Below are 25,806 nucleotides of genomic sequence, written 5' to 3'. Positions count from 1 at the left end.
TTATAATTATAGATCTAGACTTGAATATGCTTTGGTATGTAAATATGATCTAGTTTTTAAAGCATCTTTCAACTAGATGATTACTTTCTTGAGGTGATGGACATATGTATTAATGAATAAATTCTGTTGTACTGCATCTTTTCTTACTAGATATTCAAAACATACTCATTAAATTTTTTTTAATTCTCACCCAAGGACTTGCTTATTGATTTTAGAGAGAGGTGAAGGAAGGGGGGCGGGATTGAGAGATTGAGAGAGACATCTATCTGTTTTCTACTGGTGATCAATCCCAACTGGGGATCAAACCCACAACCTAGGTATATGCCCTGACCAGAAATCAAAGCTGCAGCCTTTCTGTGTATGGGACGATGCTCCAACCACCTGAGCCACACCGGCCAGAACTACTCATTAAATTTTTAAATCACGTCTCTTAAGTGAGCAAATTGTCTTTTCGGTCTCTTGATTTGAATCTTTTCAATTTGCACAGAGCCCCCTCCAGTCATCCAAGTGCCTACTAATGTTACAGTCACTCCTGGAGAAAGAGCAGTTTTGACATGCCTCGTCATCAGCGCGGTGGATTACAATCTAACCTGGCAGAGGAACGACCGAGATGTCAGACTGGCAGACCCAGCGAGAATTCGGACCTTGGCTAACCTCTCACTGGAGCTCAGGATTGTGAAATTCACCGATGCTGGAGAGTATCGTTGTCTGGTTTCCAATGAAGGAGGATCATCAGCTGCTTCAATTTTCCTCACAGTGCAAGGTACTGTGCTGATGGTAACTTCCGAGTTATAGTGCCTTTCCGTCTCCTCCTTTGACCTCTGTCCCCTAAAATGGCTATCTGAGAGTGACAGTATCTGCCCCAGCAGTTACAGTTTGAATGATGGGATGCTTGTGGAGCTCGAGTGGTCAGTCTAAAGCTGACTAACGTGGAAAATAAAACATGGCTAATTAATACATGACTTTAAAGCTAACACAACTAATCCTAGTAGTTGAAGGCTTTTATTCTAAGAGAATATAAATAGAAATTGTCTCTGGATGGCTTAATGGTTTTAAATTCTCCAAACTATCATGTGGATTTTTACCGTGTTCCTGGATTGGTAGAATCAACATCATTAAAATGTCCAAAGTAATTTATAGATTCAATGCAATCCCCATTAAAATACCAATGGCATATTTCACAGACCTAGAACAAACTCTCCAAAAATAATCTCATTGTTTTAATAACGCAAAAATTTCCCCCCAATTTAATTATATTCGTGTCGTATCTACCTAATGTACTTGTATTGTTTGAACTAAGGTTTAAGGTGTTTCTCATCTTGGTTCAATTTTATTGAAACTTTAGCAGAGTTCTACTTTATTTATCTTACACATACACACACACAAAGAGTGCATATTGAAGATAAACGAATGGTAAGCCAAACTTGAATTATGTCTACATAGATTACATGTTCTGATAGCTGAAAACAAGTCTATTAACAATGGTTTAATGGCTACTAAAAATGTATATTACTCAGGACCAACAAATTAAGATCAGGGACATTCCAAAGTATCTTTTTCAGTAAAATCATACTTGGCTTCTAAATGTCTATAGATCAGCCAGCGGTCTTAATGTAATGAACAAATAACTATTGGCAGTGTTTCACTGTTAGGCTGACAGGTTCATTTCAAATCCTTGAGGTTGGAAACCACTTACTTCAGAATTGGGTCCGGCTATTTGGTTATGGTATTAGAAACAACTTTATATCATGCCTGAAGTAACACTCTCAGATGATTTCTTAACAAGGATATCTAACACACTGACCAATGAATTTCAAGGCTAGATCTCAGAATATTATTAATGACAGAAAAGTGAAACTACCTTGAGAATTAATAAACTGGTTGCCATCTGATTCTAGTTTTCTCACGGGTAGTTGAGTTATGTTCTGCAATCTGAATGTGTGCCTTTTGTTAGTTGATCTGGTGGAACCTCTAGGGAAACATTGCTTTATAAATGGTTCAGTGCATTTCCACATGATAAACTGCCTAGATAATTTGAGTCAATCCCCATAGAAACTTGAGTTACCAGAATTTTGGAACTATTTTTACTAAACCAATTGTTTCAGCTAGAATGTCTAATGGCCTTCGGAAATTTGATCTTGGTTCTTTAACTGAAGTCCTTTAGAATGGGATTATAAAATAAGATCAGAGCCTTCCTTGTTTACCCAGGTTAACCTTTTCCCTGGTGTAAAGCTTGGGATTCTGCATTTATAACAGACCTCTCAGATGGATTCATGGACAACACTTTCTGAAACTAGCATTTGACTCAATTTTAAAGAATGAACCCTATGATCTAGAAATATATATATGTTTTAAAGGAAGCCCTTGAATCTCTTCTTTTTGGTTAAATAGAGTAATTATTATTAGTAAATGTTTTAAGTAAGTATTGAGGTAAGATGTTACCTAATATATAAAATATAAATACAAAAACATGTGATATTACATGATTACTGGCTAGTCTGTATAATCTCTAGTAGTGTAAACCTGTTTAGAGGCATTATTTTATGCTCTGTCTAGTTGGCCTTGAGTTTGAGGGACTAGTTTGAATAAAAAAGGATGTTTTGAGAAGCTAACAAAAATATATTCCAGAATTTATATATAAAAAAAGAGATGAGCTGATTGTGTGAATATATTATTTTATATACCTAGGATTATAATTTAGAGAATGGAACTTCATATGTAGGCATTTCTGTATACCATGTAGAATGATTCAAAGACCTAATTCAGATCTGGGCTCTGCCACTTGCTGGCTTGGCACCCTAGAGCAGGCCACTAACACCTCAGAGACGCCTGTTCTTTATGGACAAACTACAGTTACAAATAGCACAGTTTGTGAGGGTTAGATGACATAATGTATGTCATGAACTTAAAAATGCTTGAATGTTTGTAGATTTATTGGGCTAATTTAGTGGGTTGAAGTGTTTGCTCATTCCTCATCTGATCTATCTAGCAGTCCCTGCACTGTGAAAGCATGAGTATCTTCCCCTGGCTATCACATTCTAGAATTTAAGCTCTCCAAAATCCGAACATCTTTTTTTGGAGCTCACTTAAATCCATCGGGCTTAACTTAATCTGCATTTTCTCATGGTTCATTATTGCTGGAAATTAAAATGTCCTTGATGTACAGCTTCTCTGTGACAAATTCCTATGTATTTGACATGCTTATTATGTCACCATATCCCTTTCTTTTCCTATTAGAATGTAAATAATTCTTAACCTTTCCTTGTAACTTCCAATTAAAGACATTTCAACGTTTCTGTCTTCTAAGTACTAGAGAAATATGATTCTCTCCATTTACGATTAAAGTGCTCTAACATCTTCACAGCAAATAGATGCCTTAAAAGAAAGACAAAAAGAAATAAAATGTATGATATCCATTTACACATTTTATTGCATCGAATTGGACTGTTATAACAGAAGCTTGCCCCTAACCATGAAGTCAGTAGAACATACTCATCAGATAAAGTAACTGAACATTAAACTTTTCTCTTCGTATTTTAGAATGAGTTAAGAAAGCAAATACTTCTGTGGTCAAACTAAATATTTTTTAGATATCATCGCAATGAATACTTGATGCAAAACTTCACTAAAATCTTTGTCTTCAAATCCAAGGGCCTCCAACTTGCTCCTTATTATATCCTTAGTACAGAAGGCAACAAACGCTTATATTGTATTTTAACAGAGCATCTTATTCATTTGTGCTGATTCATATTGGGACATAAAACAACCAAGGCAGCAAATAAAATGAACTGTTGGCAGAAAGCAATGAATTAGGGGTTTTCATTTTAAGTATATGATTTCACCCGATCTAAATAAAACCCACAGAGATGGCACTAGCATTCAAAGCACCCATAAATATATGTGTCTCAGGTCAACCTCCAAAAGCGAAAAGCTTCACTGTATTAAAATAGGGGTCCTCAAACTTTTTTAAACAGGGGGCCAGTTCACTGTCCCTCAGACCGTTGGAGGGCCTGACTATAGTTTAAAAAAAAACAAAACTATGAACAAATTCCTATGCGCACTGCAGTCCCGGGACGAGTCGGCTGCTAAGCAGGACAGCAGCGGCACCCGGCGGGCCAGATAAATGTCCTCGGCGGGCCGCATGTGGCCCGCGGGCTGTAGTTTGAGGACGCCTGGTATTAAAATGTCTAGGAAAAAGAATGAGCTAGGGTCCATGGTGAAATGGCTGCAATCAATAAGGGCTACAAGGACTGCCAAGGAGATGGTAAGACCAACCCCCTACAGATTTATGGCTTAGGACAGGCAGAAGACCAGCTCAATCAAATATGGCAACTAATTTCAGCTTGCAGTAACTACTAGCTTCATTATACGCTATACTAGAGGCCCGGTGCACAAAACTTTGTGCATTCGCGGGGGGTGTGAAGGGGGTGCGGGGAAGCAGGTCCCTCAGCCCGGCCTGTGCCCTCTTACAGTCCGGGACCCATTGGGGGATGTCCACCTGCCAGCTTAGGCCCGCACCCCAGGGGATCAGGCCTAAGCTGGCAGTCAGACATCCCTCTGGCAGCCAGGGAGCGCTCGGGAAATGTCCGACTGATGGCTTAGGCCTGCTCCCCACGGACATCCCAGTTGGACATCCCAGCTTCTGGCTGAGCGGTGGGAGCACACTGACCACCAGTGAGCAGCTTCTGCGTTGAGCGTCTGCCCCCTAGTGGTCAGTGTGCGTCATAGTGGCCTGTCGTTCCAGGTGGGTCCGCCATTAGGGTCAATTTGCATGTTATCCTTTTATTATATAGGATAAGGATACAACATGGCCAATAGAGCTCTCCTAAAAGTCTCTCCCCCTCCACCTGGAAAAACACTAACTATTCCTTATTTATTGAGTGCCCTACCCCTTGATTAAACGAGCCTCAATAAAACAAGTAAATTTCACTAGGGAGGGGCTGCTCTGTCTGTGGAGTCGTCACTCTCCGCCTTACTACTTCACCAATAAATCCCCTTTCATTTTAAATTCCATGCTGGCTCAATTTGAATTCTTTCCTGCATGAAGCCAAGAACCCACAGTGGGTCGAGGACCTTTAGATACCTGGACCTCTGGAATGCCTGCATCAGAAACAATTTCATTATTCAAACATGGGTTTTGACTTCTACACATCAAAATGTATTCCTGTGAAAATCGTGCAAAGGGAAAACTTGAGGAAGATACTGAAGGAATTTTCGTGGCTCTCTTATTAGGCTGTTCATTGTAGGAAAACCTGACTAGATTATCAATCAAAATTCTGCATTTTTTTTTCAAGCTCCCTTTGGTTCAGATAGGATTTAAAGCAGCTTACTCTGTAATGTACTCCTATAAAATTCCAGTCCCCTGAGCTTTCCAACATGAATTTTTGTACTGTGGAAAAGTTCTAACTTTACTCTTTAAGTTTAATTGCTTTACGACACTTTGTAATTACAAAGAACTCCCTATGGTGGACACGTGTACGAAAGAAATTTTAAAGTATATAGAATAACTCCTGAAATTTTATAGATAGGAGATAAACCTCCCCAGTGAGTGGAACAATCACAAGTAATCCTTTCTGAAGGCCAAGCGAGGTCATCATCTCAACTCTTCAGTTACATTCCATGTATTTAGCTTTTTAAAATAAATTTCATACTCTTTGGGGGGGGGGAAATCAGTTTTTAAAGTGTTCAGAGAAAAAAAAAGTGAAGTATTGTGAACGAAATTTCTGAGTGATTAGCAACTTCAGGAAAAGAAATTTCATATTAGCAAGATTTCTCAAAAGTAACCTTTTCTGCTAGAAGAGTTTTATTCATTAAAGTAAGTTCTGCCTGGGTCTTGAGTTTCTCAGGAGTGTGCTACCAGAGTCTTTGGGGGTAGGGGCCATAGTTGAGCAATGATGGAAGCAAGGGGCCAAAGACTAAGATCGTCTATATTTTCTCTGCATACAAAAACAGCAAGTTAGCTCACTCATCAGCACCTACAAATAAAAGTGATTTCCTGCACAAACAAGATGAGTGGCCCATCTCCATAGCCACAGAATGAGGGAGCACACTTAGCCAGGGCAGTGCTTTGTAAATGAACTAACTTCAATTGAAACGTGAAAAAGGAAAACCCAGGTTGAAGCATAGAATATGTAAGACCTAAAGTGAATAAGAAGTGCCACCACGGACACACTGGGTCTGATGTTATTTTATGTTGATATCAAGTGGTAGATTCCCTTAAAGCTACTATATTTAAATAAGTTTTTCATTATTTTAAAAAGTAATAATTTTCTAGCCTGAGCTGGTACCGTTTCTAAGTTACCCACACTTGGAAAGAACTTCCACTGCTCAGCATGCAGGAACGGAACTGTTGTCACGACCTTATTTTCCTAACTGAACCGGAATGACCAACACATACACCTCAGATTAGTCTTCAGGAGCTTTTTATTATATAAGTAGAAGAATCATTTAGGGTTGTGATTGTGTGAGGTTGGTTCAGCAAAAAGACAAGGTAACTGGGGAAAAGAAAGCAATTGCTGTGATGCCTTGTTAGGCTCAGTAAAGAAAGAAGTGATGCCTAAAGGCATGTTCCAATAGATTGGATTAAAAGAAGGTTCAAAGGAGTTGTAGCCATGACCAAGTTGGGGAATGAAGTGTGGGCATCAGAGAGTGATAGCTGGAAGGTTGGGAGGTTGTGAACCTCAGATTGGACTCCCAAGACAAGTATTCTTTCAATCCAATTTGGGTAGCTTCCCTGAGAAGATGATTAAGGTAGCAAATAAATTTGTCTATGAACATAAATTAACTGTCAGATTATTGAATCTTTCCTTTAAGAATTACTATGAAAATCTACTTTTATATGCTTTGGCTTCTATGACTATTGTGTATTTTATAAAATTACTAGAGGCCTGGTGCACAAAATTCGTGCACGGTAGGGTGTGCCCCTCAGCCCAGCCTGCACCCTCTCCAATCTGGGACCACTCGAGGGATGTCCGACTGCCCACTTAGGCCTGATCCTAGTAGGACATCCCTCTCACAATCCAAGACTGCTGGCTCCCAACTGCTCGCCTGCCTGCCTTCCTGATTGCCCCTAACCACTTCTGCCTGCCGGCCTGATCACCCCCTAACCACTCCTCTGCCAGCCTGATTGATGCCTAACTACTCCCCTGCCAGCCTGTTTGCCCCTAACTGCCCTCCCCTGTAGGCCTGGTCACCCCTAACTGCCCTCCCCTGAAGGCCTGGTCCCCCCCAACTGCTCTTCCCTGCAGGCCTGGGTCCCCCCGCAACTGCCCTTCCCTGCAAGCCCTGTCGCCCTCAACTTCCCTCCTCTGCCAGCCTGGTGACCCCTAACTGCCTTCCCCTGCAGGCTTGATTGCCCCCAACTGCCCTCCCTTGCAGGCCTGGTCCCTCCAACTGTCCTCCCCTGCTGGCCATCTTGTGGTGGCCATCTTGTGTCCACATGGGGGCAGCTATCTTTGACCACATGGGGGCAGCCATCTTGTGTGTTGGAGTGATGGTCAATTTGCATATTACTATTTTATTAGATAGGATAGAGGCCTGGTGCACAGGTGGGGGCCAGCTGGTTTGGCCTGAAGGGTGTCCCAAATCAGGGTGGGGGTTCCCTTGGGGCATGGGGCGGCCTGGGCGAGGGGCCTGTGGTGGTTTGCAGGCTGGCCATGCCCCCCAGCAACCCAAGCTGAGGCCCTGGTATCTGGGATTTATTTATCTTCTATAATTGAAACTTTGTAGCCTGGAGCGGAGCCAAGCCTCCTGCTTGCTCTGTGGCCACAGCCATTTTTGTTGGGATTTATTTATCTTCTGTAATTGAAACTTTGTAGCCTTGAGTGGAGGCCTAGGCCAGCCAGGGTGTGCAGAGAGCTTGGCTTCCTCCATTACCAGGGAAACCCAAGCCTCCTGCTTGCTCCATGGCTGCAGCCATCTAAGTTGGGTTAATTTGCATACTTGCTCCTGATTGGCTGGTGGGCGTGGCTTGCTGGTGTAGTGGAGTGATGGTTAATTGGCATATTACTCCTTTATTAGATAGGATCCCTTTGTGAGCACCATAATCATTTTTAAAGACTATTTTTTAAGAGCAGCTAAGTTATAGAGATTTCCCATATACCTCCCGCCCCCACACATGCATACCTTCCCCCATTATCAGCATCCCCCACCAGAGTGGTACATTTGTTATAATTGATAAACCTGTACTGACACATCATTATCACCCAAAGTCCATAGTTTATGTTAGTGTTCACTCTTGGTGGTGTACATTCTATGGGTCTGGACAAATGTACATGACATGTATCGATCACCCTCTGTGTTCTGCCTCTCCCACCCTGCCAATCCCTGGAAACCACTTATCCTTTATTTTACTGTCTTCATAGTTTTGCCTTTCCCAGAATATCATGTAATTGGAATTACACAGCAAGTAGCCTTTTTAGATCGGCTCTTTCACTTAGTCATATAAATGTAAGGTTCTTCTATGCCTTTTCATAGTTTGTTAGCTCATTTCTTTTCAGCCGTGAGTAATATTCTTTTTTCTGATGTACATAACCAACTTTGGGTAGTCAAAAGAAATCCTTGCCTAATTGAGTCTGGAGCAAGGGATTCATGTACATATATGTAAAGCTTTAATGGTATCCTTCCAGTATGCCATGAAATAATAATGCTAATTATGATTTTCCACTTTTTTCTAAGTCACATGAGAATGTAAGTCTAAACTTTAGCCTTCCCCTTTTATTTGGAAATTCTGTGGTTTTGGAAAATTGTTATAAGGAGACCCAGTAAAGAAAAGGCAATGCAAGAGTTAGTGCTAAGCAGCATTCAGCTGAAGATTTTCTAAGCAAGAAAGAATAAAACTTTAAAACTTTAATCCTGCTTATCAGTTATACTTATTGTCTTAATCTATTTTGGTTAATCACCCAAAGAAGCTCTAGAATTTATAAATTTTTGTTTGTTTGTTAAGGAAAAAATAAGTGGAAAAATATTAATGTGTAAGTATTTCATACTAGGAATTACTTTAAATGGACATCAAGGCAACTACATAGCCTTATGTCTTATATTGGGAAAATAAGAATTGTACGTATTTAAGAAATCTTGATACATACTTGTTAAGATTTTGTCATTAAAATAGAATCTAGCCTTTTAAAGACCTTTTTGTGCACCTCTGAAATTGTTGTCCATCTCTTATTAACTGAATTGCAAAAAATTGTTGTCCATCTCTTATTAACTGAATTGCAAAAAATAGTTGTCCATCTCTTATTAACTGAATTTGCAAATCCAACATATAATTCTAAGATATAGTCCTTGCCTGTGTGTTTTATTGCCAATGCACCACCTACTGGTAAGTCAATGAATTTGCGACCTTCTTTCTGAGATTTAATAGACCTTTTCTCTAGTCTAGCACTGCCCAATAGAACTTTCTATAATGAAGGAAATCTGTGTATTTGTCCTACATAGTGGATACTAGCTATATATGGCAATTGAGTACTGAAACAGGGCTAGTGCATCTAAGGAACTTGTTTTTAAATTTAATTTCATTTTAGATAATTTAAATTTGAATTTAAATAGACATGTGTCCAGAGGCTGCCATATTGGATGGCACAACCAACTCTAGTCTTTTCTGGAGAAAGAAGAAGAGCAGAATTTTAGGACATTTATTGCAACTTTCATGTATATTAACCACTATCATAATTCATTTGAAGTATTGCCATTTAGGACTAATTTTACTTTTTGAAAAGGTTGTAGCCAGGTCTTCATATTCCCATTGATGAGATGATTTGGAAATCTTGCATTTGATTCCATATTTTTGGGATTTCAATGGCCCTTGTCTCTTTTCCTAGGCAGTTGATCTCTGCTCATTTGTTTAGTTGGTTTTTGTTTTCATTCTTTGCTCTTTGGAAGGAATCTCTGGCCCCTCGTATGAACTCTCTTCTCTAGTAGGCATGGGAAAACTTAAAAATGTTAAAATATATTTTGTTGCCATTTCTACTCATTGAAAATTAAGTAGCCTGGCCGATGTGGCTCAGCAGTTGAGCATCAACCCAGGAACCAAGAGGTCACTGGTCACATGCCTGAATTGCAGGCTCAATCCCCAGTAAGGGGTGTGCAGGAAGCAGCCAATCCATGATGTTTCTCTCTCATCAATGTTTCTCTATATATATATCTCTCTTTGTAAAAATCAATAAGAACATATTTTTAAAAAGAAAATTAAGGAAAAATTAAGTGAGCAAGCACATTTGTTCATTATAAATCATTCTTAGTGAAGTTTTTTTTTTTTTTACTCTTATTGTGCAAGCTTCATGCTTAAAAGTTAGTTGGAACAAAAACTAGCTGGATTACCTCCCTAATCAGAGATGGAAGTAATGTATTTCTGAACAATTTGAATATGTTTTAAATAAATGGATTGAGCTAAATCAGTAGGTAAACATCTGATAGGTTAGGACATAGCTACTAATTACAATTCTAAGCAGGCTCAATGTAACTTTATGAAGTTAGCTTTTCCTAAGGAAATACAAATATTTAAAAGAGCTAGAGATCCTGTAAAATAACTTTTACAGTCTGTACAATTCAACAGAAATTAGGTTCAGTAGTTAAATACTAATTATTTCTAATTTCTCTAATACCAGCATCGGTTGGTATTAGATCATCCAACATTTTAGGGGATTATATTAATTACTCACAATGAAAAATATATTTGGGAATAGTTATAAACCAGTTCTGTTATGTTTTTAGACATATTAATCAAAATCCTACCTGTAACATGAAGCCCCTCTCATAAATCACCTCCTTTCTGAGTACTGTTGGCTCTTTGTTCTGGTATCCTATCAAATTATTATTATTTTTTGCCAAACAACTTAGCCCTTAATCACAATCAATTTAAACTGTTCAGTTCTTTCTCCCCTATCATATTATATACATATACTGGGTGTTCCTTTTCTTAATCATAGTGCCTTGTACAGAGGGGAAAAAATAACACATGTTCGCTCAATAGATGTGTATTTCTTAATTGCTGAATGAATGTCAAAGTAACAGTAACAGACTCTAAGGAGGATTTGAGTCACTAACCTCATTTTTCATGTTCCCATGTTAACTTCCATGGCTTACTTGAATGACATCACCAATTTCAGGTTCCATTATGTAAGTACTTTCTTTTCCACGTGTAGCACATGTAAGCATATAACTGCTTACATTGAAAACCACGTTTTATAACAAAATCTGATAATTACCTCATGAACAATTTGTAGAGAAGTCATTTTGGAAGTATTGTTTAAATTAGTTCACCCTAATTTAAGAAGTGTGTCGTGTGAGTGAGTTTTGAAAAATTCTATGAAATAGTCTAACGCAATTCATCACTTTTAAGGTGACACCGTGGCTGCTAAATTTCCAAAGGAGTTCAAGTTAGATTAAGCGGGGTAGTGTTTACTTACACGGCATGAGTTTCAGGCTTTGTTTAAAAAGGACTATTTTCCTATTTATCTGTGAACAGAAAAAAAGTCCCTATGGATTGCACCCAGTTTTTGAAGAAAGATGAACACAGGTATCCTGGTTAAATCTGAGCATATTCACTATGTAACTGACATTTCTGCACAATATCATGCTGACACACGGAAATCAAAGGGCCAAAGCCTCCTTTCTTCTTCATGCCATGTCTGTGTGGACATTAGATGCATTAATTTGTCTTCTGGTGTCAGCAAAGGGAGGCTGTCTGTCATTAATTAATCCATGTCACCAGAGAGAACATTGCGATGGAAAGGAAATATTTCTCAAGATGATTGATGAAGTAAGTCCCTAATGACCAGAATTACTTCACTAACTATGAAATGGACATGATCATAACCATATGCTCATTACATCATCATGACTCTTTTTAACATGGTCGAGGTGACATAGGTATAAGAGTGATTTTTGCTATCAGAAAAATGTGCAAAAATGAAATTTATCTACTTATATTGAAATTTCTTATAAAATTTTTAAAGTTATTTATTTATTTTAAAAAATATTTTTATTGATTTTAGAGAGGAAGGGAGAGGGATAGAGAGATAGAAACATCAATGATGAGAGAGAATCACCGATTGGCTGCCTCCTGCACACCCCCCACTGGGGACTGAGCCCGCAACCCAGGCATGTGTCCTTGGCTGGAATCGAACCTGGGACCCTTCAGTCTGCTGAGCCAAACCGGCTAGAGCTAAAGTTATTTATTTAATTTATTTTTTTATTTAATTTAATTTTATTGTGATCTAATAAATTTTGAGTATCTAGAAATATCTCAAATTTCAGAAGAATCAAATAAAGTGTAAGTATTATTTATTAGTGGGATATATAATCTAAATAGAATATGCAAGTGTGAGTGCTGTGATCAATTTTCATTTGTTAATGTCTCGATAATATACACATTAATATGTATTTTAAACACTGTGACACCCATTTTATCATTTTTGTCATACGTTATCATGTAATGGGATATTAATAATAGCAAAACTTACATATTGCTGTTTTCATGGGCGCTTATAATTCATTTTGCCAACTCACCATTAATAGTGTGTTAGGGCACCTAAGTCTTAAAGTAGTGTTTATAACTTATTCTTAGTATCATAATCTATGTTTACCTTTTAAAAATCATTGGGGAGAAAATTTTTTAAATGTATATATTTTACTTTGGTTAAGATTGAAATATAAAGGGTGCATTAAGCCGTAATACCTTATAGCGTGCCACGTTCCCATGGCTTGATCAAATGAAAAGCAAGTTGTTATGTATGATGATGGTGTTGATGGTTGGTGATGGTGGTGGGAATAATAATGATGTTGACGGTGTTGATAATGGTGATGAATGTAGTGGTGAAAAGAGGCTGAAAACCAGCTTGAAACGGATTATTTCTCTTGAAGGCAGAAATGGGACTCTGGACTTTGACAGAGTTGAAGTATAGTTCTTTAATTCGTTGTTCTTGTTCCATTAAAACTTCACGAACATGAGGGTTTTTTATTCTAGGAATATAAAAAAAGTTAACTACTGAAATAATTATGTGAAGTCTGTTACATCCTTACTTAAACTAATCATGCAAAGGCTGAATCAGTCTGACCATCTTTATTCAACTATTATTTGGTGGAAATCCAGTTTTGCTTCCCTGTGTGTTCACGTCCTGATTTTCTTACCATCAGCAGGAATATTCTCTCCAGGGCAGTGGTAAGTTCCTCACCTTCTGTGGGGTGATGTCATCCCAGCTGTATGTTGCACACAGACTTACTTCGTGACCCTGAGCAACACCCTATCTCCAGGCTTTATTTGAGAAATGACCTCTTAGCTCTCTGCATCCTGGTTTGGGAAACTGACATTTATTTTCACTTTGATATCTGAACTACAGAGCATACCAGTGGGATTCTTGCTGGGAGAGATGCCAGGTCAGTTCTGGCAGACTCCATTGGAAGGCACCACATTCAGACCCAAATCCCAAGAGCTGCTGAATCTTTGCAGCAATCCTATACCAAGACTTGGGAAACATTTCATTTTCAGAAGTTGGGGCTGAATAAGCGTGGGTATTCCGTAAATTCCAAAGAGGAGGAAGTCTTCATTTTCCCTCTCGCCCCCTGAAACTTGTCTGCAACACCCCCACAGCATGAGTGGTCCAGCATTTCAGAATTGATGGACTCCAGATGGAATTCCAATTTGAACTGACTGGCCATGGCCAGTCTGCCCTTGACCTCACACATTTCTCCAGCCCTATGTTGACAAGAAGAATCTATGGAATAATGAGACTATCAACCAAGTCCACAGGCCAGAACAACCCTTAGAACATTAACTTCAACGACCATCATTTGAAAAACACAGTGTAAACGGGGAAGCGGGGACAGTTGTAAGCTGCTAGCAATTAGGCAGTAATTAGGTTTGTCCAGTTGTGCAGCTGCCTAGCCTAGCAGTATCTCTTTCCAATGCACGGGGATTCCACAGACTAAATGTTTCTTAGTGAAACTAAGCCACAATTTGCAGGCTAATTTATAGTGAAGATATGTCGTAACTATATCCAGATCTAACTGACTAACTGAATTTTTCAAATTCCTTTATAGTAAAAACCCAATTAAATGGGAAACTGACACCATGCATATCTGTTTGGCTTATCAGTGTACCCCGAATAAGTTAGCACAGAGCGTGGAACTTAATAATTGTGCAAAAAAAAAAAATCATATGCTATTTAATTTATTTATTTTTGTTGATACTCATGACATCTATTTCAAACATTGTGAAAATGGATTTCCTTTTATTTATCTTATTGAGTAGCGGATATTTACATTAAAAAAGTATTGAATATTTTTTCATGGTCCCTTCTTTGAAAATTAGGTCTTCGTAGTAATATAGATGTAAATGTGTCATTGATTAGACCAGATATATCAACATCCCAGCCACCCCAGATAATTTTTGTATCCTTTTTGACAGTAAATTTCTGATTTAGTATTTTATTTTCAAAACTCTTTCTGCCATAAAAGTGGGATACAATTGGAACTTGGAATAATTAATGTGTTTTGAATAATTAATATGTTCTGTGACTCTGTGAGCATGAGGCAAATGATCCTGAGAGGCTGGCAGACATAACAGTTCTCAGATCCAATTATAGGTTAGGAATGGCCCTGTATTCCATCAACAGTTTTAAGGGTCTGTTATTTACAAGTCACTGCATCACAGGCAAGCAATGTTAATTAAATACTGTAGGATATAAGGGAACACGGAACAATGTGAAAGACTTAGTCTCTACCTCAACAAATTTATAATCTAACAAATAAAAAAAGAAAGAGCCGTTCAAACAAAGCAGTCAGTAGTCAGGATAAGTTGTGGCTCCAAACCTGTGTTCAGAATAAGCAAGAGGCAAAAAGACCCCAGTTGGGACTTTACCTGCGTCCTGGTTTGGGAAACTGACATTTTCCCAAACTTGTTCAAACATAATGTAAAGTCCTTCCACTCTTTAAATTATAACCATAGTATAATGAGCATGTGGAACATAAACAGTGAAGTTTCCAGCTATTGGGCTTCTGTTACTCTGGCTTTGGCATGAGGAGCAGGGCTCCGGTCTGTAAAAAACAGGTTTATAGTGACGTTCCGGACCAGCAGACAAAAGCCGGTGGTCAGCTGGTAGGAGGAAGGAGCCACCGGGTAACCACTGGAGACACAGAAACGTGATATCGGGGTCGTATTTTGCTCTCAAAGAGAATTTATTTCTGCTTTCATTACCTTTGGTTTCCTCCTGCACTGATGGGGCAGACCCCTGATGGGGATCACCGGGAGGGCACCTTCCTGGTTCCCACCATGGCACAGTCATCTGCCTGCTGCCCCACCGTGGCCCGATGGTGGAGAACATGAGCATCACCAGCTGCTTCATCCTGTCCTTTGAGCACTTACATACCTTCACTTTGAGGCAAAGGGCCTCCAGAAGCTGGAGGTGGACCCCCTGTGATTTCTAACCACCAGAATGTCCTGGCCGTGACAGGTCTCATGGGGCCCTTCCCAAGCACTGTGTGTAGATGGCCCCAAGGGAGCGAGTCTTCGTGGGGCCCATGGGCCTGACAGTGCACCTCAGGGCGCCTTCTTCATCAACCCGCAGCACTCCAGGACCACTGTGACCGTGATGGGCAATTGCAGGGTCAGGAAGAACCTCAAAACATAGGTCTACCCCAAGAGCACGTGGAACAGCAGTGGGGACCTGCCACCTTTCGAGAAAGGTGTCCTCTTCCTGGCTCTCCAGATCCAGGTGCTCCTCATCCCTTAGGTGTGCTCCACCTTCTGCAACCCAAGATGAAGCTCTTCACCTGAGGAACAGGCCAGGTGCAGGTGCTGGATGCCATCCCTACCAGTGGTGGCTGACATTCCCAAGTGCATGGACACCTGCTACCAGGCCCTGGGGACCACCTTCTCTCACATGTCCAAGACACCCCAGGAGAACAGGGCCACCGCAGGGCCTGGTGCCCAGCCTGCCTTGCAGCCAAGGCCTGGAGTTTGAATGGACAGAGGGCCCACACCCCTCCACCTCCCACATGTCAAATATTACTGTGTCCCACTCCTGCAGCTCCCCTGGCTTTCATTCGGGCTCCTTCCTGTCACTAGCCTTGGATCCAGGCCCCTGATTTCCCTCAAAGGAAAGTCAGCTAGACCGTCCCCAATCTCTGAGGGCAGGCCTGTGCCCATCCTCATGCCTTCAGAATCCAGGAGTATGTGCAGGCTATGGGGTTCCAGATGGGCAGAGCTTCTAGGGCTTATAAAAAATGACCAGAGGTAAGTCCTTCCACTCTCCTGCCCCAGGCATGTGGGGTGCAAAGGCAGGCTCCAGGGTCCCGGCCGTAGCCTGCATCAGGCTCTCAAGGAGAGGAAGGGCTCTGGGAGTCCAGGACCCCTGTGCATCCTGGGCCTTGGAGAGTCAGAAAGTAGGGTCTGCCCCTTCTGCCGGCCTTGGGGTGCAGGTCTGCTGAATCGGTACTACTCAGTTGATGGTTACTTTTTATAAATGAACTCTTGGAAGTGCAAAGGGAAAAAAGTGGAGGAGGTGTGGTGGTGAGCAGTCTGCCAGTTTGCTAACTGAGAGGAAGCTCCTAAAATCAAGGTAAGTTGGCATTTCATTTTATATATTTCTTTTTATTTGCAGAACCGCCCAAAGTCACTGTGATGCCCAAGAACCAATCATTCACAGGAGGATCTGAGGTCTCCATCATGTGTTCTGTAACAGGTTATCCCAAACCAAAGGTTGCCTGGACCATGAATGATATGTTTATCATGGGTTCACACAGGTACTGGGTTTGTATCATGTTCTTTGTTTTTACTGAATGAGAAAAGTGAATGAAATTTCTGGACAAAACTAATCTGACCAAGTCCCTATGGTTAAGGGAGGTTTGACCCAAATCCATGCCTTTAGATTTTCTAAGTAGGCCAGGAAAAAATAAAGTAATAAATGATTAATCAATAGAACTTGAGGTCCTGAAGTCTTGAATTTAAAAGCTGGGATCAAGTGCTTTCCAATACTTTGTGTTCATACCTAACACCGTGACACTTGGCTTGCCTTGAATATTTGAGATGAGGATAATGAACTTAAGGTGTGGTCCTGGGATTTAACAGGGGAGCGTGGAGGCAAAGGACAGAACAGTAGCTCCAACTGTGTGCAGACATCCTTGGTAATCCCTGTTCACTTTTGCCATACTCCACTGAAATATTTTTTTTTCTACTGGATGCTTTTAAAAGACATGGAGGCCTCTCATGCTCCAACAGTATAATGAGCATGTGGAACATAAACAGTGAAGTTTCCAGCTCTTGGGCTTCTGTTACTCTGGGTTTGGCATGAGGAGCAGGGCTCAGGTGTGAGCCAGATTCTATTCCTAGACTCACCAGTGACTCACTGTGTGACACAAAGCCTTGCGTCTCCCATGTTTTTATTTTAAGGAACCGTTTAGCATAGCGGTTCCCACAGAACATGATTTCTGGGTGCACATTCCACGTCCTCCATTTACTAAGCCGGACTTTGGGTGAGTTATGGAACCTCTTTGCTCATCTGTAAAACAGAGATAATAATAGTATCTAACTCATTGGGTTGTTTGAAGATGAAAACCATTGATACATGTGCAGCTCTTAGAGCAATCCCTGGCTCACAGAAGTACAGGATACATAGGATCTATAATTATTATTACTCTTCTGCTTGTAAAATGATGATGCTAATCATTTCTGCAGTCAGTAGCAAAAATATAACTCTAAAATATTTGAAGGTAATTTGGAAGAAAGATGCCTTGATACTGTTATTAGGGTATTTTCTATTTTATTTCTTTTTGTCCACAGGTATAGGATGACCTCAGAAGGTACCTTATTTATCAGAAATGCAGTTCCCAAAGATGCAGGGATCTATGGTTGTCTGGCAAGTAATTCAGCGGGAACAGATAAACAGACTTCTACCCTCAGATACATTGGCAAGTATAATCAGTTTAAAGGGCAATGAATATAGGATGGATGTCATGTTAAGCAAGGTAAAAGTACTTTGCTGAAAATTAAGATTAGGAATGAGTTATACCTAGTCTTTTAATTTATTATTCATTCTCACACAATGATGAAAGCAAACATTGTAACGGATTTAAGTTAAAAGTCAGGGAGTTAATAGCTTCATTAGTCAGCAGAAATCAAGGAAGCTTCCAGAGTGTGGAAGAGTTCCAGATTACCCAGAGTTCTGTCCTTCCATGGTTCACCTGGTCTCTGCAGTATTTCACTTGCTAATTAATCAATCCAATATATTTTCTTGTTTACCTCAACTTCTATTTTATATTTCCCACTTACATTCAAAACTGTTTCTAACATTTCTGTTATTTACCTTGTCTGGATGTTATTTTCCATTTTCATCTTCACCTTTCCCCTTCAAACTCAAATATTTATTGAAGAAGCACTTCATGGCAATTATTCTATAATATAATATTCCATAATGTAATAGAAAATATATACTAATATATAATCTAATCTAATGTATAATCTAATCTAATATTTTAATATATATGTTACACATGTCAATAATATATATTATAGAATAGAATTTTTTCTTTAATTCTGTCTTCCTTAAACAAAGAGCAATGGCATACATGATCAATGTTAGTTTGTAAACTGTGAATTATTAATGACTAGCAATCCTCCTTTTCATTCATTCTTATTTGCCATTCATAATAAGGTAGTGAAACAGGCAGTGGAGAGGAAGGGTGCAAAAGATTCATAGTAAACATTGAGAGTTATAGTTGGTGTGTATAGATGAGGGAGGTAACAAAAGTGTCATAAATACTGCATCTGAGAGCTGGGAAAGATTCAGTCTCATTTATAGAAATGCACATGGCAAATAACTTGAGGAGGGAAGATGGCTCAGATTTAGAGATCATTAAAAATGTCCCCAGAACACCCAGATGGAGAGGGAACAGACTGCTGGGAATGCAGAAAGGAGGTTGAAACAGATTCTGCATTGCAGAAACAAATTTTGGTTCATTTTCAAAGAAGCCAAACTATTGGACCCATTTATTCCAGGTATTTATCACCTGGAATATGTAAAATGTGATGCTGGAGACTGTGGAGTGTAAGATTTTTAAATGTTACCCAGAGTCCTTAGTTTTCAAGAGCTTGCATAGTGGGAGTGGATACACTTAAAGAAATAGAATCATGATCTCACTCATTTGTGGAATATAATGAACGGCATAGACTGATGAACAAGAAAAGATCCAGAGACTGAGAAACGATCAGAACCTCAAACCTCAGGGAAGGAGGGGGTCGGTGGGAGTAAGGGGGAGAGATCAACCAAGGGACGTGTGTGCATGCATATGAGCCTAATCAATGGACACAGACAACAGGGGGGTGGGGCATGAGTGGGGGGTGAGGGGTAATGGGGGAATAAGGACACATATGTAAAAAAATAATAATAAAAATTAAAAAAAAAAGAAAAAAAAGAAATAGAATCAGGCAGGCAGTCAGCTAAGCCTACAATAGAAGTTAGGCAGAACAGAAGACTAATTTCTACTGGGGAATTTGCAAAGATTTCTCAAAAGACACAGGATTAAAGATCAGTCTGGAAGAATGAGTGGGATTTAGAGTTGTGACAAGGGACATTTCAGGCAGAGGAAACAGCTTTAGCAAAAGCAGGAAGATAGAGAGTAGGGCGTGGAGTTAAGAGAAAAATGTGTGAGTGAACTAAAGCATCAGGCAAAGGGAAGACGCTAGCATCAAAGAGAACAACAGAGTCAAAACTGGGAGAGTACTCCTCATAGATGCAAACTTTAATTTTGGCCTACAACTATCTCTCTGTAGTTAAACATGAATATCCTTTAAATCACATAGAAATGTTATAACAAATTCACTTGCAATTATATTATCCTCAAGTTCTAGTGAAGCCAACTCAGTGTTACCACCATCGCTCCTTTGTTATATTTTTATTACTATTATCCTTCTTCCTGTTCCTTTAGTATTATTTCTATAAGATGTGTTCAGCTTTCCAATTTTTTTTTCCTTATATACCTTTTTTTTTTTTCTCCATAAAGACTATTCATTTTCTAAAATTTTTGGACCCTGTTTTATCAGAATTATTTTTGCCTGGTATCCTTTTTTGGCTTGATCTTTTCAACACACACATCTATGTGCATATATATGCTTGTACGAGTTTCTTTCTGTTTATAAACACTGAAATAGCCACAAGCCCATAAATAATGGCAGATGTTTTCATTGGTTCCTTCAGTAAACATGGACAAGGTGTGCATGGCTTTGTGCTAGACATTAACTGTTTGCGTGTTTGTGGTTTTCAGAAGCCCCCAAGCTGATTGTAGTTCAGAGTGAGCTCTTGGTTGCCCTTGGGGACACAACGGTGATGGAATGTAAAACCTCCGGTGTTCCTCCGCCCCACGTGAAATGGTTCAAAGGTACAGTTCTTCAGTATATTCATGTCTGGACATAGTTTTGTTTTCTCTTTTTTTAAAAAAAAAAAGATTTGTTAGACGTTTGTTTTTGTGTGTGACTTAGCAGCCCCGCCAAATGTGTTTATGATCACACTGGAGACAATCGTTTGAAATTCTGAACTTGGAATTTCAGGATTTGACATCTGGTGTGGATTACAGGAACCAGCAAATCAAGCAGGAAAAGTTCCCCTGTGCTAATCCAGCTGAACATTCTCCTTGTCAGTTTAGGATTGTTTCCTGTAGGAAAAGTGTCCAAAAGGACCCAGTTAAAGTTTAAAATAGCTTCACTGAGTTTGGTTTGCTTTCCTTAGAGATTGTGGCTCTCACCATGAGAAGGTTTCCTAGATTTTTAAGGACACTTTCTATAAAGTGCTCAAATAAACACACGTTGAAGCTTAAAACTGAATGACATTGGCAATTGAACTTATGTCAAGTATAGAAATCGTCTGCTTGGGGAGAAACCAAGATGGTGGCATAGGTAAACACCTAAACTGGTGCCTCGCACAACAATTTCAAAACTACAACTAAAAGACAAAACGGACACCATCCAGAACCACAGGAAGGCTGGCTGAGTGGAAATTCTACAACTGGAAGGAAAGAGGAAAGCACATTGAGACTCAGAGGAGCTGCAGGAGGCAGAGGTACTGAGACACATGTGCGGAGAGGACTGGCGACTGAGTGCGCGGCTGGCTTTCTCAAGCAGGAGGGAGACAAAAGCTCCCGACAGCGCTGAACTCCAGTTCTGGGCAAAACTCTGGGGACCCAGACTCATACGGGGTGAAACTGGACTGTCAGGAAAGAGAAAAACATACTGAGACTCAGAGGAACTGCAGAAAGTAGAGGTATCAAGGTGCGCACACAGAGAGGGCGGGCAACTGAGTATGCTGCTGGCTTTCTCAAGTGGGAGGGAGACAAAAGCTCCCGACTGCACTGAACTCCTGTTCTGGCCAAGACTCTGGGGACCCAGACTCATTCGGGGAGAAACTGGACTGTCTGGCAGAGGGCGGAACTCGAGGGCAGCTTTCTCTCAGAGGTGCTTGCAGTGATTACTAAGGGACACTGAGACACAGGGGCCTATTAGGGCAGGGCTGACGGGAAGCCAAGGCTGGCTGCTCCACCCTGAGACTCCTCCCCATCCAAGCTGAGCACAGAGGCTTTTGCAAGTCTTGTCTCATAAGAGTGTCTCCAGCACAGAAGTTCTCCCAGTGTAGACACAGCTGATCCTCACAGCCAATTGGCCTGGAGGTCAATTCCTCCCAGTGATACCAACAACAATCAAGGCTTAACTACAACAAGACTGTGCACACAGCCCACATAGGGGTGCACCAAGAGTGTCCACCTCAGGTAACTGGGGAGGCTGAGCCACTGGGCCCTGTAGGACACTTAGCACATAAAGCCACTCTATCAACTCAGGGAAGCAGCCAAAATGCGGAGACGAAGAAACAGGTCACAAATGAAAGAAATGGAGGAAAGCAAACGACTGGATATAGAGTTCAAAACCACGGTTATAAGGTTTTTCAAGAATTTCCTAGAAAAGGCTGATAAATCTAGCGAGACCCTTGAGGATATGAAAAAGGACCAACTAGAAATTAAACAAACACTGACTGAAATAAAAAATAATATACAGAGATCTAACAGCAGACTAGAGGATCGCAAGAATCAAGTCAAAGATTTGAAATACAAAGAAGCAAAAAACACTCAACTGGAAAAGCAAAAAGAAAAAAGAATCCAAAAAGTTGAAGATAGTGTAAGGAGCCTCTGGGACAACTTCAAGCGTACCAACATCCGAATTATGGGGGTGCCAGAAGAAGAGAGAGAGCAAGATACTGAAAACCTATTTGAAGAAATAATGACCGAAAACTTCCCCCACCTGGTGAAAGAAATAGACTTACAAGTCCAGGAAGCGCAGAGAACCCCAAACAAAAGGAATCCAAAGAGGACCACACCAAGACACATCATAATTAAAATGCCAAGGGCAAAAGACAAAGAGAGAATATTAAAAGCAGCAAGAGAAAAACAGTTACCTACAAGGGAGCACCCATATGACTGTCAGCTGATTTCTCAATAGAAACTATGCAGGCCAGACGGGAATGGCAAGAAATCTTCAAAGTGATAAATAGCAAGAACCTACAACCAAGATTACTCTACCCAGCAAAGCTATCATTCAGAATTGAAGGGCAGATAAAGAGCTTCACAGATAAGAAAAAGCTAAAGGAGTTCATCACCACCAAACCAGTATTATATGAAATGCTGAAAGGTATTCTTTAAGAAGAGGAAGAAGAAGAAAAAGGTAAAGATAAAAATTATGAACAACTACATATCTATCAACAAGTGAAACTAAAAATCAAGTGAATAAAAAAATCTGATGAACAGAATAAACTGGTGAATATAATAGAATCAGGGGCATAGAAAGGGAGTGGACTGACAATTCTTGTGGGGAAAGGGGTGTGGGGGTGCGGGAAGAGACTGGACAAAAATCGTACACCTATATATGAGGACAGTGTGGGGAGGTAAGGGCAGAGGGTGGGGTGGGAACCGTGTGGAGGGGAGCTATGGGGGAAAAAAGAGGAACAATTGTAATAATCTGAACAATAAAGATTTATTAAATTTAAAAAAAAAGAAATCGTCTGCTTATATTGGTAACATAGAGATTACACCCCTGTGATTCTGTAATAAAATAGCAGTCACGTGCTGCTTGTCCTTAGTGGGAATACACGTGAGCCCTGGTCCAGGCTCAGATGCTGACAGAGTGTATCTGTGTAAAACATTCTGCTTCTGTTTCTGTCTCAGTTCTTCCAATTCATGAGAAAGAAAAATTCCCACAAACACCCTAACAGGGAGGTTGCTAGGATTATTCAGATACTGTTTTCAAAATACTTTTTAATCTTCAGATGAAAAATGCTAAATAGTACAAAGCACTATTGTTATGATTCTGTTTGTTAAATCACAGACATTTCCATAGCAACGGGTTGATGTCATAATCACAAAATTAATAATTCACCTCGGGTTCAAATGCTTGGGGAACATGAGGTGAAAAAGAAAGGCTTTGTGTAGAAAACAAACACTTTTAAACAACACAAATCAAAAACAGGGAGGGAAACTGGGAGATAATAGCATTTTCATGGTTTTCCATGTTAAATGATTTTTAGTCTTTATGTGTTCTCTGATAAGGAAGCATTTCTGGATTTGTTTCTTAGGTTGATTTCAGTTAACATAAAGGAATTTTACTTATTTAAAATACTTAAACCTTTGAATTATAAAGGAATTAGAAATCAATTTCAAGTTTACATCATAATTAAATGGATACAAAATATGTGTTGTAGAGGTAGTACTTCTTTTTTACATGTCAGTAATGTATAATAAAATACAAAGTTTAAAGGGTAATGGAGCCTGCTGACTTCCCTGCCCTATATAGCAGTCACGAAGAAAGTCGTTTATTCTCCCAAACTGAGGCAACTTTCCTGCATGACTTAGTCTGCATGTCAGCCTGGGTCCCACAAGTGGCTTAGAAACGAAAGGAGGACTTAGGGAGCCATGCAGCCACCACATGGAAGATTCTAGAGTTGACTACCTATCAGTTTCTTCTCTCAATCATAGATGTGGGAGCTTACTGGGCCCAGGAAATACTATCTCATTGCTCTAAGTTATGAGCTAGAACATGTGCGTTAGATGCTGACAGACCCTAGCGGAGGGCCGGTGTTCATCGACAACATGCAGAGTGGCCCTGCGGCCCAGGCTCGGCCAGCTTACCCTAATGCTTACTCCTAAGCACAGTCTGGTTCATCAGGAGCAAAGCTAGAGGACAGGCCCTTCTCCATGCAGACCGCTCCAAAGAGAAAAGGAGAGGCGGCAGCCGGGCCTTCCTCTCTCACCGCGGCAGGGGAAGCTTCGGATCATCCTACCTGATGATACCCCAGAGGTGAAAAACGTCGTCACCCTAATCAGAAGAATACGTTTTTTTAATACCTTTTTTTTTTTTTCCAGGCAATTCTGGTTGAATAGAGTTGGTGGTAGGGTTATTTGTTTAGTTAGTTAGTTATTATAAGAACGCAACGTGAGATCTACCTTCTTAATACATTTGTAAGTGTAGAATCCAGTGTTGTTAACTACAGGCACTGTGTCTAGAACTTACTCATCTTGTCTAATTGAAACTTTACACCCATTTTCCCTGCCCACTCCCAGCCCCCGGCAGCCACCATTTATTAATAAATTGTATTCCATTCAGACCCTCAGAGAAATGGAATTTCATAAGTACAAAAGGCCAGCAAAACTTTAGATTGTTCATATTTAGAAATGAGCAATGTAAAGTGGGTTCAAAGGAGAATTTGGGACACTGTTAAAATGTTATATAAAGGATATTTCTGCTAAAATCAGTGGTTCTTAAAGTTGAGTTAGTCATGAATCCCTTCAGATTCCCCACAATTCTTTGCAGGGAATCCACAAGATCAAAATTATTTTCCTAGTAATACTCAGATGTTATTTGTCTTTTTCACACTCATTGTCTCAAGACTTTTAGTGGAGTTTTGGGGGGAATCTGTGACCTGTGGCATCCAATAAAGGGAATGCAGAAGCAAATTTGAACACTCAGCTCCTTTTTTAATAAAAGAGATTATTCTAGAGATTTGCAAAAATGTGAAACAATGCCACTTTTCTCACGAAATTCCTCTTGTTTGGGGAAATACAATTTTTTCATAAAATACGGTAATTATATCAAAATGTCATGAGTTTGTCATTATAAAATATATTCATATACTTCAAATTTTTCCTGTTTCATTTTCTAAAATGCTAAACACAAATAACATACAAGTAAATATTTTTTAAATGCTTTGTAAAGTCCCCAATAATTTTTTTTAAACTATTTTATTTTATTTTATTTTTTTAATATATATTTTATTGATTTTTTACAGAGAGGAAGGGAGAGGGATAGAGAGTTAGAAACATCGATGAGAGAGAAACATCGATCAGCTGCCTCCTGCACGCCCCCTCTTGGGGATGTGCCCACAACCAAGGTACATGCCCTTGACCGGAATCGAACCCGGGACCCTTCAGTCTGCAGGCCGACGCTCTATCCACTGAGCCAAACCGGTTAGGGCCCCAATAATTTTTTTTTTTAATATATATTTCTTTATTGATTTCAGAGAGGAAGGGAGAAGGAGAGAGAGATAGAAACATCAATGATGAAAGAGAATCATTGATTGGCTGCCTCCTGCACGCCCCCCACTGGGGATCGAGCCCGCAACCCAGTCATGTGCCCCTGGCCGGAATCGAACCTGGGACCCTTCGGTCCGCAGACTGACGCTCTATCCACTGAGCCAAGCCGGCTAGGGCAGGGCCCCAATAATTTTTAAGACAAGCATGAAAACAAACATTTTTGAGACCCACTTAATTTCCATAAAC

General features: G+C 40.0%; 1 protein-coding gene across 1 annotated transcript in view; it reads left to right on the top strand.

The window, feature by feature from the left end:
• HMCN1 (hemicentin 1) overlaps nt 1-25,806 on the top strand; it is a gene marked incomplete at its 5' end in the record, with an annotated part of 394,143 nt that overhangs the window by 177,734 nt on the left and 190,603 nt on the right. The window contains 4 exons of the mRNA XM_080648250.1: nt 488-763; nt 16,602-16,743; nt 17,780-17,907; nt 20,260-20,373. Coding sequence (XP_080504376.1) covers nt 488-763; nt 16,602-16,743; nt 17,780-17,907; nt 20,260-20,373 — 660 coding nt within the window. The remainder of the gene's footprint in view (nt 1-487; nt 764-16,601; nt 16,744-17,779; nt 17,908-20,259; nt 20,374-25,806) is intronic.

Source organism: Plecotus auritus (assembly GCF_963455305.1).
Source record: "Plecotus auritus genome assembly, chromosome: 12".
NCBI lineage: Eukaryota > Metazoa > Chordata > Mammalia > Chiroptera > Vespertilionidae > Plecotus > Plecotus auritus.
Note: the sequence above shows the minus strand (reverse complement) of the source record. Positions and strands in the feature narration are given on the sequence as shown.